The sequence below is a fragment of the Gobio gobio genome, assembly GCF_949357685.1.
Source record: "Gobio gobio genome assembly, chromosome: 2".
Lineage (NCBI taxonomy): Eukaryota > Metazoa > Chordata > Actinopteri > Cypriniformes > Gobionidae > Gobio > Gobio gobio.
In genome coordinates this window covers 78,785,470-78,798,277 of record NC_137098.1, presented here as the reverse complement: position 1 = coordinate 78,798,277, position 12,808 = coordinate 78,785,470, and the positions used below count along the sequence as shown (strand labels likewise).

Below are 12,808 nucleotides of genomic sequence, written 5' to 3'. Positions count from 1 at the left end.
ATAGCAACACCCCAGACTACCTTAGCAACCATACAGAACACCCTAACAACTGCCTAGCAAATGCTCTAGCAACTACCCAGAATACCTTAGCAACCGCACAGAACACCCTTGCACTACAATAATCTAGAGCTCATGAACTCACTGTTCAGCATTTGGCATTGAGAGCATGTGCTGTAGTTTAGATATTAGGCTATATTCTTAAGATGGAAGAACACAGTTTTACAGATGCTAGAAACGTGGCTCTCGTGTGTTTTATTGTTTTTTTTATGTTTGGTTTTGTGACGTCACACCGGTGTGAATGGCCTTTAAATGTTGTATTTTGTTTAAATAATTAGACCGAGCAATAATAATTATGAAGTTTTGTCAAAATTATTAGAATGATTTTTGATTATTCACCACTTAGATTTATTTTATTACAATTATAATTTTTTGCTATTATTAAGTGAAAAATATATTACAATTAGCATTAAATGACAAATAAACATAAAGTATGTTGTTGTTGTTTGTGGTGGGGCCGTTAAAATGCTTCAGATATTGCAAAAAAATAAAAATAACTACTTTTTTAAAGTCAAAACCAACTTTGATGTCGCTTTAGAATCGTGAGACCACAATATGTAATAATCAGAATGGTTAGATAATTATGTGTAGTAATAAGTTCATATATATAGCGGCTGGTGTCAGGTGTGTCATGCTGTGGTAAACCGCTCACGCTGAATTATGACGCGCTCCGGGCGGTTTGTAATTATGGCTCATTTCAATGAAGCTGGCGCGAGTCCCGGAGCTTTTAATTTCTCGGAACCGGCGCAGATGACGTCATCACGCCCTCCGGTGCACGCGTTCGGTGTCCCACGGAAAGAAAGGCTGGAGAGGCGCAGACGCACGCGAGCTCTCCGATCGGTCGGGACGCATGCGTTTGCCCGGTATTTAAAAGGCTCGAGGCACGCGCGTCGGGATCAGCTCGATAACGGAGCCGTGACGCGATGGAGGGAGCAGCGGAGCCAGACACGCCCGTCCCGGGGAGATCAGCGACGGACAGAGCGGCGGCGCTCGCCCGCTTGTTGCACCGCGACTGCACGCGTCTGCTCGAGCTCTACGTGAGTACGGCTGGCGTTACGACGCTCCTGCTGTCAATCCCGGCGCGTGCTTCACGCGGTTATGATGCTTCAGCTCAGTCTTTAATCTAGTAATGTCCATATCTCTCTGGGTTTGAGAGAGAGTTGGCTAAACTAACGGCAGAACTGCTGAGGGAGGCTGCTGTTGCTCAGGCGCATAATGCTTTTATTCAATTAGTAATGCGCACAGTCAGCATCTCTTCATAACGGCTGCGTTATAGCAGATCCAGACTCAGAGCTGAACTGATGATCAATAATCAGACATGAGGAATCATGGGCAGATGGACAGATGACCGCTCATAGATCAGTGTTTATTAAAGATCTGGCTCTACACATTTATCATGACCTGTCCACCTGAAGAAGCGGATTGTCGCTGTGAAAATAATATTTTTTTGAAAAAAAAAAAAAAATCTACACTGTGAAAAATGATCATATTAACAGACTAAAAAGGCTTCAGTAAATCAGCTTTAATAATCTTCTGAACAGGCCGATAATGATAATTCCTTATATTTGATACTAATAACTAATGACGATAACATTAAAAGAGAACCTGTATCTGATATATTGTGTATCTCTAACACAGTAAAAAGTAATAATCAGTGGTTTTTAGGGATGCTCCGATATGAACAATTTAATATAATTCTTTATATTTGAAAGCCAATAACTGATATATTGGCAGAAAAATCTAAATACATATGTTAATAAAAAATTTTGAGAGCCTTATTGAGACTCTTTTATGTAGTGCTGCTCTTGCGCACATCTGTATTTTGCACATTTTATAATTATCATATTTCAAGCATTTCAAAGCCATCTGAAGGGAACAATACATTATCTATCGACTTTAGTTTATCGGAAAATCATATGAAGGCTGATAACAATAACAGTAAAAGTGAACATGTATTGGCCGATGCTGATATATTGTGTATCGCTAACACAGTAAAAAGTAATAATCAGTTGTTTTTAGGGATGCTCCGATATGAACATTTTGACGATACCGATAATTCTTCATATTTGAAAGGCAATAGCCGATATATTGGCAGAAAAATCTAAATACAAATGTTTATATATTTTTTGAGAGCCTTAATGAGACTGTTTTATGTAGTGCTGCTGTTGCACATTTTATAATAATTATCATATTTCAAGCATTTCAAAGCCACCTGAAGGGAACAATACATTATCTATCGGCTTTAGTTTATCAGAAAATCATATGAAGGCTGATAACAATAACAGTAAAAGTGAACATGTATCAGCCGATGCTGATATATTGTGTATCGCTAACACAGTAAAAAGTAATAATCAGTTGTTTTTAGGGATGCTCCGATATGAACATTTTGGCCGATACCGATAATTCTTTATATTTGAGAGCCAATAACCGATATATTGGCAGAAAAATCTAAATACAAATGTTTATATAATTTTTTGAGAGCCTTATGTCCCAAACACACAATTATGATGTTATGACTGTGACAGATTTGCGCTGCTCCTGTTGCACATGAACTGTATTTTATCATAATTATCATATTTCAATCATTTCAAAGCCATCTGAAGGGAATAATACATTATCTATCGACGTTAGTTTATCGGAAAATCATATCAGGCTGATAACGATAACAGTAAAGGTGAACATGTATCGTCCGATAACGAGATGGTGGTGATATATCGTGTGTGTTTGATTCACATGTGTGATTATTTCAGTTTTTTGGAGGATTATAGAGGCACACAGCCGATATTAGTACTTCAGTAGGTTGGTATATCAGCTATATTATATTATATTTAAAAAGTTGCTTTTTAGAAAGTGTTGTTCAGTTCTGCAGTCTTCCTACATATGACATTTACTCACAGTATGAGTGAAACCTATTCCCCAATTATTCCATTTTTAAGTTTGTGTGAAGAGGTGGCGTAACACGCAAGGCATAATTGATATGAAAAGCGTGTGTGTGTGTGTGTGTGTGTGAGTCAGAGGAAGTTGTGTTAATTACAGGTGGGAATAAAAACAGATCCCGGTGCGTTAACGGTAACCATCGAGTGGGCCGATGTTTTCCTGTAATAACTGATGACGGCCTTGTCCTCCCCCTCAGAGAGAGCGCGAGAGCTTCCTGTCCCATCCCGAGCCGGGCGGGGGGCGTCTGGTGACCCTTGCCCTCTGCCCTGAGGCCCTGACCTCAGCGGAGCGGGTGGGGCACGTGCGCTCCGCCCTGCGGCGCTGCATGGAGCTGCTGGAGTGTGTGATCCGCCGGGAGGTGGAGGAGATGGGCGAGGAGCTGGATGGGGAGTTCGAGAGCCTGCGGAGGGCCGTGAGGGACCGGCTGGGGCACCTGGTCCACAGCACCACCGCTCTGCTGGAGGACGGGGAAGGAGGCTGTCCACCCTCTCCCCAGACCCAGTGCGCTGAGGTACTGCTCTCCGCTTCTGCCTCACACATATACAACTCATCATTACGGAATCACACACCAAATATTAACTGCTTGGAATTATATTACATTTTAAAATTGATTAGGGTTAAAAACATACAATATATCTGTCATTTTTATGATTTCATTAGGTCAGCTTTATTTTTATATGCGCTTTATACAATACAGATTCACAATTAATAACATTGATGCAAACTTCATCAAATATAAGATCATAAATACATGATCTATTTGCGTCTGTAGATTTCCATTACATTATATCATAAAATGAGTTTTTCCTCCACTTCAGTAACACTTACACACACCAAAACTTAGTTTTATTCATATCTATATTCTGAAGGTTTTTAGTGAGGGGTTTGTTCATATATCATTCAAACTGATTTATAGAACATTTTATTCCTAAAAACATGGATAAAATTTGTTTTTTTCTGTCTGTTGAAAGTATTTTCTGATTTATGAAGTGATGAAAATAAATATCCCAAATCCCCTCACTAAAAACACTGAACTCTAATATGTCAACACAATCAAACAAGAGTTTTGAACCTGGCTTCATCCAATGTTCAGATTGATCTTCTGCAATCTGTGCAAATTAGTGCATATTTACTTATTTAATTTGCATATTTAAACCATTTCAGAAAAACGATTGTCTTAGATTTCAATCTCAACACATGTCATTAAATGAGTTGTTCCTCCACTTCAGTAACACTTACACACACCAAAACTTAGTTTTATTCATATCTATATTCTGAAGGTTTTTAGTGAGGGGTTTGTTCATATATCATTCAATCTGATTTATAGAACATTTTATTCCTAAAAACATGGTGAAAACGTCTTTTTTTCTGTCTATTGACAGTATTTCCCAAAATCTCCACTGTAAAATCACCAAATATTAACTGCTTGTAATTATATTACATTTTAAAATCTAAATTATTCATCATTTATTGATTTTTGACATGCAGGTAAACACACAATATATCTGTCATTTTTATGATTTCATTAGGTCAGCTTTATTTGTATAGCGCTTTATACAATACAGATTCACAATAAATAACTGATGCAAACTTCATCAAATATAAGATCATAAACATATTTACGTCATAGCTTCTCACGAACCGTGGCGTAATGTTTAATGCATATTATTCACACAAATTATTCATCATTTATTGATTTATTTCCTCTCTTTTACAACTCGTTACATTGCCATGCAGGTAACAAATAAATTATTTCTAAAATTCCAAGAACACTTATTTTTTTCACAATATTTAAGGCGAGACTCTACAGGCAAAACCGTAGTTTTCCATGCACTGGTCAGTTTTGAGATTTTGCTTCCATCATTAAACTAGTGGAAAGAAAACATCCAGAATACACATTTAAGTGCATCTTTTACAGCACATTATATATTTGGGTCTGTAGATTTCAATTACATTAGATCATTAAATGAGTTGTTCCTCCACTTCAGGAACACTTAAGGCCTGTTCACACCGGGACGATTTTTGTGCGCGTTTATCGCCGACGTTTCACGCCTCGTGACTAAACAATGGGCGCCAATGTGAGTGTTCACACCGACGCGTAAAACGCCAGGCGTAAAAGCGTCATTTAAAAAAAAAACGCCTCGGGTTCGTTTTTTTATTTTGACACGGCGCGTTAAAAACTGGCCGACCAATGAGATCAGCGCTTTTGTTCACGTGCCTGGAGCTGCTGAAGTGACAGTAAAACACGACTGTGTGGCGCTCAAGCACAAAATCGGTCTTGCCGAGCACACATTGATACGACGAAGAAGTAGTAAGTAGACAAAAAACAAGATGGGCTGCTAATGCTGCTTGCCAGTTAGCAAAAAGTGTGTGAATGGTTTTGCCATAGACATAATATATCTGTGGTTTTGGCAAGCACGTAAATACTGTCTCTCTTCTTCTTCTGTGTGACAAGCGAGTGTCAGAAGCGTAAGTGCCGCAGCACCACCTTGTGTACCGGGAGCGCATCTACTGAATGTGCACGTTCACTCGGCGCATCGCCAGTGGAAATCGCTTGGGTGTGAACACTCAAGACGCGCCGAAAAACGTCACGAAAAACACTGGCGATAAGCGCGTGCGATATTCGTCCCGGTGTGTACAGGCCTTTAAACACACCAAAACTTAGTTTTATTCATATCTATATTCTGAAGGTTTTTAGTGAGGGGTTTGTTCATATATCATTCAACCTGATTTATAGAACATTTTTTTCCTAAAAACATGGAGAAAACGTATTTTCTGATTTATGAAGTGATGGAAATAAATATCCTAAATCCCCTCACTAAAAACACTGAACTCTAATATGTCAACACAATCAAACAAGAGTTTTGAACCTGGCTTCATCCAATGTTCAGATTGATCTTCTGGAAATGTGTGAAAATTAGAGCATATTTACTTATTTAGAAAAGAGAAATCCAAAATCCCCTCTGTAATATCCAATCAAACACAAACCTGAACACTGGATAAAGCCATGTTCAAAATGTATGTTCTGGAATATGTGCAAATAAGAGCATATTTACTTATTTAATTTGTATATTTAAACAATATTTCAGAAAAGTTGTAATATGAAGCAATTGTCTTAGATTTCAATCTCAATACATGTCATTAAATGAGTTGTTCCTCCACTTCAGTAACACTTACACACACCAAAACTTACAGTTTTATTCATATCTATATTCTGGAGGTTTTTAGCGAAGGGTTTGTTCATATATCATTCAACCTGATTTATAGAACATTTTATTCCTAAAAACATGGAGAAAACGTGTTTTTTTCTGTCTATTGACAGTATTTTCTGATTTATGAAGTGATGGAAATAAATATCCTAAATCCCCTCACTAAAAACACTGAACTCTAATATATCAACACAATCAAACAAGGGTTTTGAACCTGGCTTCATCCAATGTTCAGATTGATCTTCTGGAAATGTGTGAAAATTAGTGCAGATTTACTTATTTAGAAAAGAGAAATCCAAAATCCCCTCTGTAATATCCAATCAAACACAAACCTGAACACTGGATAAAGCCATGTTCAGATTTATGTTCTGGAATATGTGCAAATAAGAGCATATTTACTTATTTAATTTGCATATTTAAACAATATTTCAGAAAAGTTGTAATATAAAGCAACTGTCTTAGATTTCAATCTCAATACATGTCATTAAATGAGTTGTTCCTCCACTTCAGGAACACTTACACACACCAAAACTTACAGTTTTATTCATATCTATATTCTGGAGGTTTTTAGTGAGGGGTTTGTTCATATATCATTCAACCTGATTTATAGAACATTTTTTTCCTAAAAACATGGAGAAAACGTGTTTTTTTCTGTCTATTGACAGTATTTTCTGATTTATGAAGTGATGGAAATAAATATCCCAAATCCCCTAACTAAAAACACTGAACTCTAATATGTCAACACAATCAAACAAGTTTTGAACCTGGCTTCATCCAATGTTCAGATTGATCTTCTGGAAATGTAAATTAGTGCATTAATGCATAATGCCTCAGTTGCTTTTTTAAACATACATTTCAGAAAACAATACAAAAAATGGTCTTACTTTGATTAATCAACTGGGGAAGTATGATGATATCTATTAGTTAATAAATATAGGACATCTGTTAATATATCTGATGGTGATGATTAAAAAAAAAGCTGCTGATATGTGGGCTGAATCTCTCTGTGTTTGCATTGACAAGATGCTTGAAAGGAACGTGTCTTTCAGTCAGCGCCTTCATGCCCGCCTGTGCTCTGCATCATGTGACCCGTTGTTTTGGTCCGCTGAAGTCGAAATAGCAGCAGCGATAAGCATTTGGACACACATCAAACCCTTCCCAAGCTGCACTGCTAAACCCTCGATCTCTTTGCCCTGTGGAGTGGCCTCCTCCAGAACGAGACCGTTTCACAATGCTCCAGTAAAGCCGCTCAACTGGGCCAGATCTTATAAATACACACTCAAGTAAACTGAGTTACTGTTTCAACTTTAAAGTAAGTGGCTTAAAAAGTAACATTTTTGTGTAACATGAAAAAGGACGTCTTAAAATAAAAAACCTTGAATACACCTTGAAATAAATAAAGCAGACAATATAAAACAAACCAATGCATCACAAAATAATGTATTCATAATGAAATGTTGGAACCGGAAAAATATAAGCCTAATAAAAAGTGATATAAATACGTTATGACATATATTTATTTCTGAAATACGCTGTCAGAGTCTCGAGGAAGGCGGGTCGACAGAAATGCCTAATGTTTTTATTGGGTCGTGTATAGAAATCGAGGAAAATGATTGGCACAAGCTTTTTAAAAAAATGTATTTGCATTTTATGATGTATTTCAGATAGTATTTCACAAATTTTATTTGAACCTCTGATTAGTGACTATAAATTTAGGCTAAATAAATAAAAGAATAGAATATAACGCACAAGGATACACTAGTGTGATAAACTGGAGTATGCTAGAAAAATGCTACAATATAAATATAAATAAATATACAGTTGTAAGTGTGTGAACCGCTTGCAGAATCTGAAAATGTGAATAATTTCAACAAAATAAGAGAGATCATGCAACATTATTTTTTATTGAATTTGAAGATCAGGGTAAAGTGAACTTAATTTGTCTTCAGGGAAACATGAGTACACACACACACACACACACACACACACACACACTTCCAGGATTAAGAGTCAAGGGTTCATAAACTTCTGAACGGGTCATTTGAATTGTTGTTTTGTCTCGTGGACTTTGTATGATCCCTCTTACTTTGTTCAAATGCTTCACATTTTCACAGATTCTGCGAGCGGTTCACACACTTTTGACTATATACTGTATATATAATAGAGCAGATTGGCCAACTGAGATCTGTCCAGGGCATATTCCCCGTCGTATTGAACTGTAAATGATGTCACCCGTTCATCCGCTGTAGTTTCTGACAGAGGTGAGTTATTTCAGTCCAGCACTGTCCAGCGGATCTCCTACGTCAGGATGTGCGGCAGACGAGTGCTTCCCTTCTCACACACACACACACACACACACACTCGGCGTAATGACCTGAGCGTTTGGCTCCGAGTGTTGGCGTCAAGTGCTCGTCTCATCTATTCCTGTGCCCTATAACGCCTCACACTGACCACAGCGTGACGCTTGTACAGTTACACTGAAACGCTGTGTGTGTGTGTGTGTGTGTGCTCTGCAGGGTCAGGATGAAGTGGAGGGTTCTGCTGGTTTTGCTGCTAAACTCTGGACCTATCGAGTTCTGCTGGAGCTCATCCACTGGACAGACTCCGCGACGCAAACGCTGCACGTGTTCCACAGCGAGACACAGGGCCAGCAGCTCCTCTAGATCCTGACCATCAGCCAATCACATGATCAGGACCACAGCAGCTCCTCTAGATCCTGACCTTCTCCATCTCTGACCGGCGGGTCACATGATCAGGACTCCGTCCAGTGGCCACACAACAGCGTGTTCTCTAGCTCTAATGCATCTCACTACAAACCATCATTCCTCTGAATATCCTCAAATATGTAGATTAGGTTAGATTGACGCTTCAAACTAAACCTTCTGAAGTAAATTCAGTGGAAAACGAGACCCAGTACGAGCAGATTGAGACTCTGCGGTCCTCATATATTGTGTGAGAACATTAGTTCAGATCGATCTCCACGAGCTATGATCAAACAATCAGTGAGATACATGAGCTGCGGATCACACACACACTCACACACACACACACACGCACACACACACACACAGCGTTACTTTAGCCTCTCACACACACACACACACACACACACGTCTCCCTCAGCGTTACTTTAGCCTCTCACACACACACACACGTCTCCCTCAGCGTTACTTTAGCCTCTCTCACACACACACACACACACACACACACACACACACACACACACACACACACACACGTCTTCCTCAGCGTTACTTTAGCCTCTCTCACACACACACACACACACACACACACGTCTCCATCAACGTTACTTTAGCCTCTCACACACACACACACACACACACACTCTCTCACACACACACACACACACACGTCTCCATCAACGTTACTTTAGCCTCTCACACACACACACACACACTCTCTCACACACACACACACACACACACACACACACATCTCCCTCAGCGTTACTTTAGCCTCCGTCCGGTCGGTCCTGGTCCTCCATCAGTTAAACACACACACACACACACACACGTCTCCATCAATGTTACTTTAGCCTCTCACACACACACACACACACACACACGTCTCCCTCAGCGTTACTTTAGCCTCTCACACACACACACACACGTCTCCATCAACGTTACTTTAGCCTCTCACACACACACACACTCTCTCACACACACACACACACACACACACGTCTCCCTCAGCGTTACTTTAGCCTCTCACACACACACACACACGTCTCCATCAACGTTACTTTAGCCTCTCACACACACACACACTCTCTCACACACACACACACACACACACACATCTCCCTCAGCGTTACTTTAGCCTCCGTCCGGTCGGTCCTGGTCCTCCATCAGTTAAACACACACACACACACATTTCTAATCAGTTGTTGTTTTGGAACGAGGTGAATGTGAGTAAATGATGACAAAGATGCGTGAGATTTGTGTTTGAATTCACGTTTTAACATAAGGAAATAAACGTAATGTGACTCGTTACCGAACGCTCAAAATAATCCGTTTGAGTAGAGCCAACTCAAATTAAACGAGTTTTCAGAACTTTCTCTTTCTTTTGAGTTCTCAGAACTGACACATTTGAAGTAATCTGAGTCGTTTCATTGTTTTGAGCTTCTATGAGGATGAGTTCACTTCAGAATTTCCTGATCCTCATCTCATCCCAGATGTTCATGTGTTTCTCTCTTCCGTGGAAAAGAAATGACGTTTTTTGAGGAAAACATTCCAGGGTTTGTCTAGATCAGACTCGTCTGGGATTGGTCAGAGCCTCTGAAACTGCAGTGATCTGGCCCTTCAGCCGTTGGTTCCCATTGAAGTCCATTATGAGCAGAAACATCCTGAAACTGAAGAGAGAAAGGCATGAACATCTGGGATGAGACGGGCGAGGGAATCCTCAGTTCAGCCGGATCTGGGCTGGGGTTTATGTGTAAGTGTTGAGTGTGCGGTTTAGCCGTCTGTAATGTTTTGTAAGTTTAGAAGAGTTTATGTAGGGTTTATTGAATTATCCAGTTAAAGCTAAAACTGAGAGATTACGTGATATTAAGAAAAAAGATATAAAGTAAAATATGATTATTTCATCTAAACCCAAGAGTGAAAAGTGTTCAGTTGACGCAACTTAAAAAACTTACTTCAGTGTGTGCAGTGTGTGCATGTCTGACGGACACACGAGTCCCATTACGTTTATTAGCATATGCAGTTCAAACACATCAATCTCCATATTTCCTGAGAGTCCTGTACCCTCACTCACTGCGCTCATGATTAGCCAGGTCAGATGAATGAGGTGTTATTGATCGAGCTACACTAACGCTCCTCATACTGTACTAACCCGTGATGTAGCCTTGACTTAGACTGTGAATTACTGTATGATGATGCAATCATATCTCCGTGTGAACTACATGAAAATCAAAGGCATTACTGAAAAGTGAAAACTATAGTATTCTTTTTTTAGAAGAAACACTACTTGTAACCAAAAAATTATTAATATATTAATTTTATTTATGAATTTTTACTGTAAATGTAACACTGTGACGCATTTCTTTGCTATTAATACCAGCACGAGTTCTGAAGTTATGAATGCTGTGAATCTGTGGTCATACTCAGAGGTTATTGCACTGTTACTAACTCGCGCTTACAGCATATTATACTGTATATGTCTGCATTAATCAATAAATCATGGGATGGAACCTGTGTGTGTGTCTGTGAGTACTGGTGTGTGTGAGTACTGGTGTGTGTGTGTGTCTGCGTGCGTGCGTGCGTGCGTGCGTGCGTGCGTGCGTGCGTGCGTGCGTGCGTGCGTGCGTGCGTGCGTGTGTGTGTGCGTGTGTGTGTGTGTGTGTGTGTGTGTGTGTGTGTGTGTGTGTGTGTGAGTGAGTACTGGTTTGTGTGTGTGTGAGAGTACTGGTGTGTGTGAGAGTACGTGTGTGTGTGTGTGTGTGAGAGTACTGGTGTGTGTGAGAGTACGTGTGTGTGTGTGTGTGAGTACTGGTGTGTGTGTGAGTACTGGTGTGTGTGTGTGTGTGTGTGTACTGGTTTGTGTGTGTGTGTGTGTGTACTGGTTTGTGTGTGTGTGTGTGTGTACTGGTTTGTGTGTGTGTGAGAGTACTGGTTTGTGTGTGTGTGAGAGTACTGGTGTGTGTGTGTGTGTGTGTGTGAGAGTACTGGTGTGTGTGTGTGTGTGTGTGTGTGTGTGTGTGTGTGTGTGTGTGTGTGTGTGTGTGTGTGTGTGTGTGTGTGTGTGTGTGTGTGTGTGTGTGTGTGTGTGTGAGAGAGAGTACTGGTTTGTGTGTGTGTGTGTGTGTACTGGTTTGTGTGTGTGTGAGAGTACTGGTTTGTGTGTGTGTGAGAGTACTGGTGTGTGTGTGTGTGTGTGTGTGTGTGTGTGTGTGTGTGTGTGTGTGTGTGTGTGTGAGAGAGAGAGTACTGGTGTGTGTGTGTGTGTGTGTGTGTGTGTGTGTGAGAGAGTACTGGTGTGTGTGTGTGTGTGTGTGAGAGTACTGGTGTGTGTGAGAGTACTGGTGTGTGTGGGTGTGAGTACTGGTGTGTGTGTGTGTGTGTGTGTGTGAGTACTGATGTGTGTGTGAGAGTACTGGTGTCTGTCGGAAGGGTATTAAAGGGTTAGTTCACCCAAAAATGAAAATTCTGTCATTAATTACTCACCCTCATGTCGTTGGACACCCGTAAGACCTCCGTTCATATTCGGAACACAAATGAAGATATTTTAGTTGAAAGCTGATGCTGAGAAAGGCTTCACACAGGCCTCCATTGGCATTCAGTACATTGACACTTCCAAGATCCATGAAAGGCACTTAAAACGTCGTTACAAAGTCTATCTCACCACAGTGGCTCTACAATAATCATACAATGCGACGACAATAGTTTTTGTGCGCAAAAAAAAATCAAAATAACACCTTTATCCAACTTGTTCTTGTCTTCCGTGTGTGTCTCCACGACGCATGCGCGAGAATATGACGCAGATCCGGCGTTCGGACACATGACCCAGAAGAGATTTGTTTACGAGCAGAGGAAGACGCGCGTGTCTAAGCTGTTGGATTCTACATTGATCGTGCTTTAGGTCTC

At 40.1% G+C, this 12,808-nt stretch overlaps 1 protein-coding gene across 2 annotated transcripts; it reads left to right on the top strand.

The window, feature by feature from the left end:
- The first annotated feature begins 805 nt into the window (after window positions 1-805).
- Window positions 806-11,419, top strand: LOC307122676 (uncharacterized protein). 2 transcript variants are annotated; one of them, XR_013816078.1, is made up of 4 exons: window positions 806-1,094; window positions 3,191-3,505; window positions 8,720-9,357; window positions 9,812-11,419. XR_013816078.1 is itself a non-coding variant. In XM_079810838.1 (3 exons), exons 1-3 carry the CDS (start codon window positions 981-983, stop codon window positions 8,864-8,866), a joined length of 576 nt encoding a protein of 191 aa, XP_079666964.1. In that variant the 5' UTR covers window positions 806-980; the 3' UTR covers window positions 8,867-11,419. The 2 variants fall into 2 exon arrangements, 1 of the variants encoding a protein (XP_079666964.1); XM_079810838.1 differs by having other exon boundaries at window positions 8,720-11,419.
- The last annotated feature ends 1,389 nt before the right edge of the window (window positions 11,420-12,808 follow it).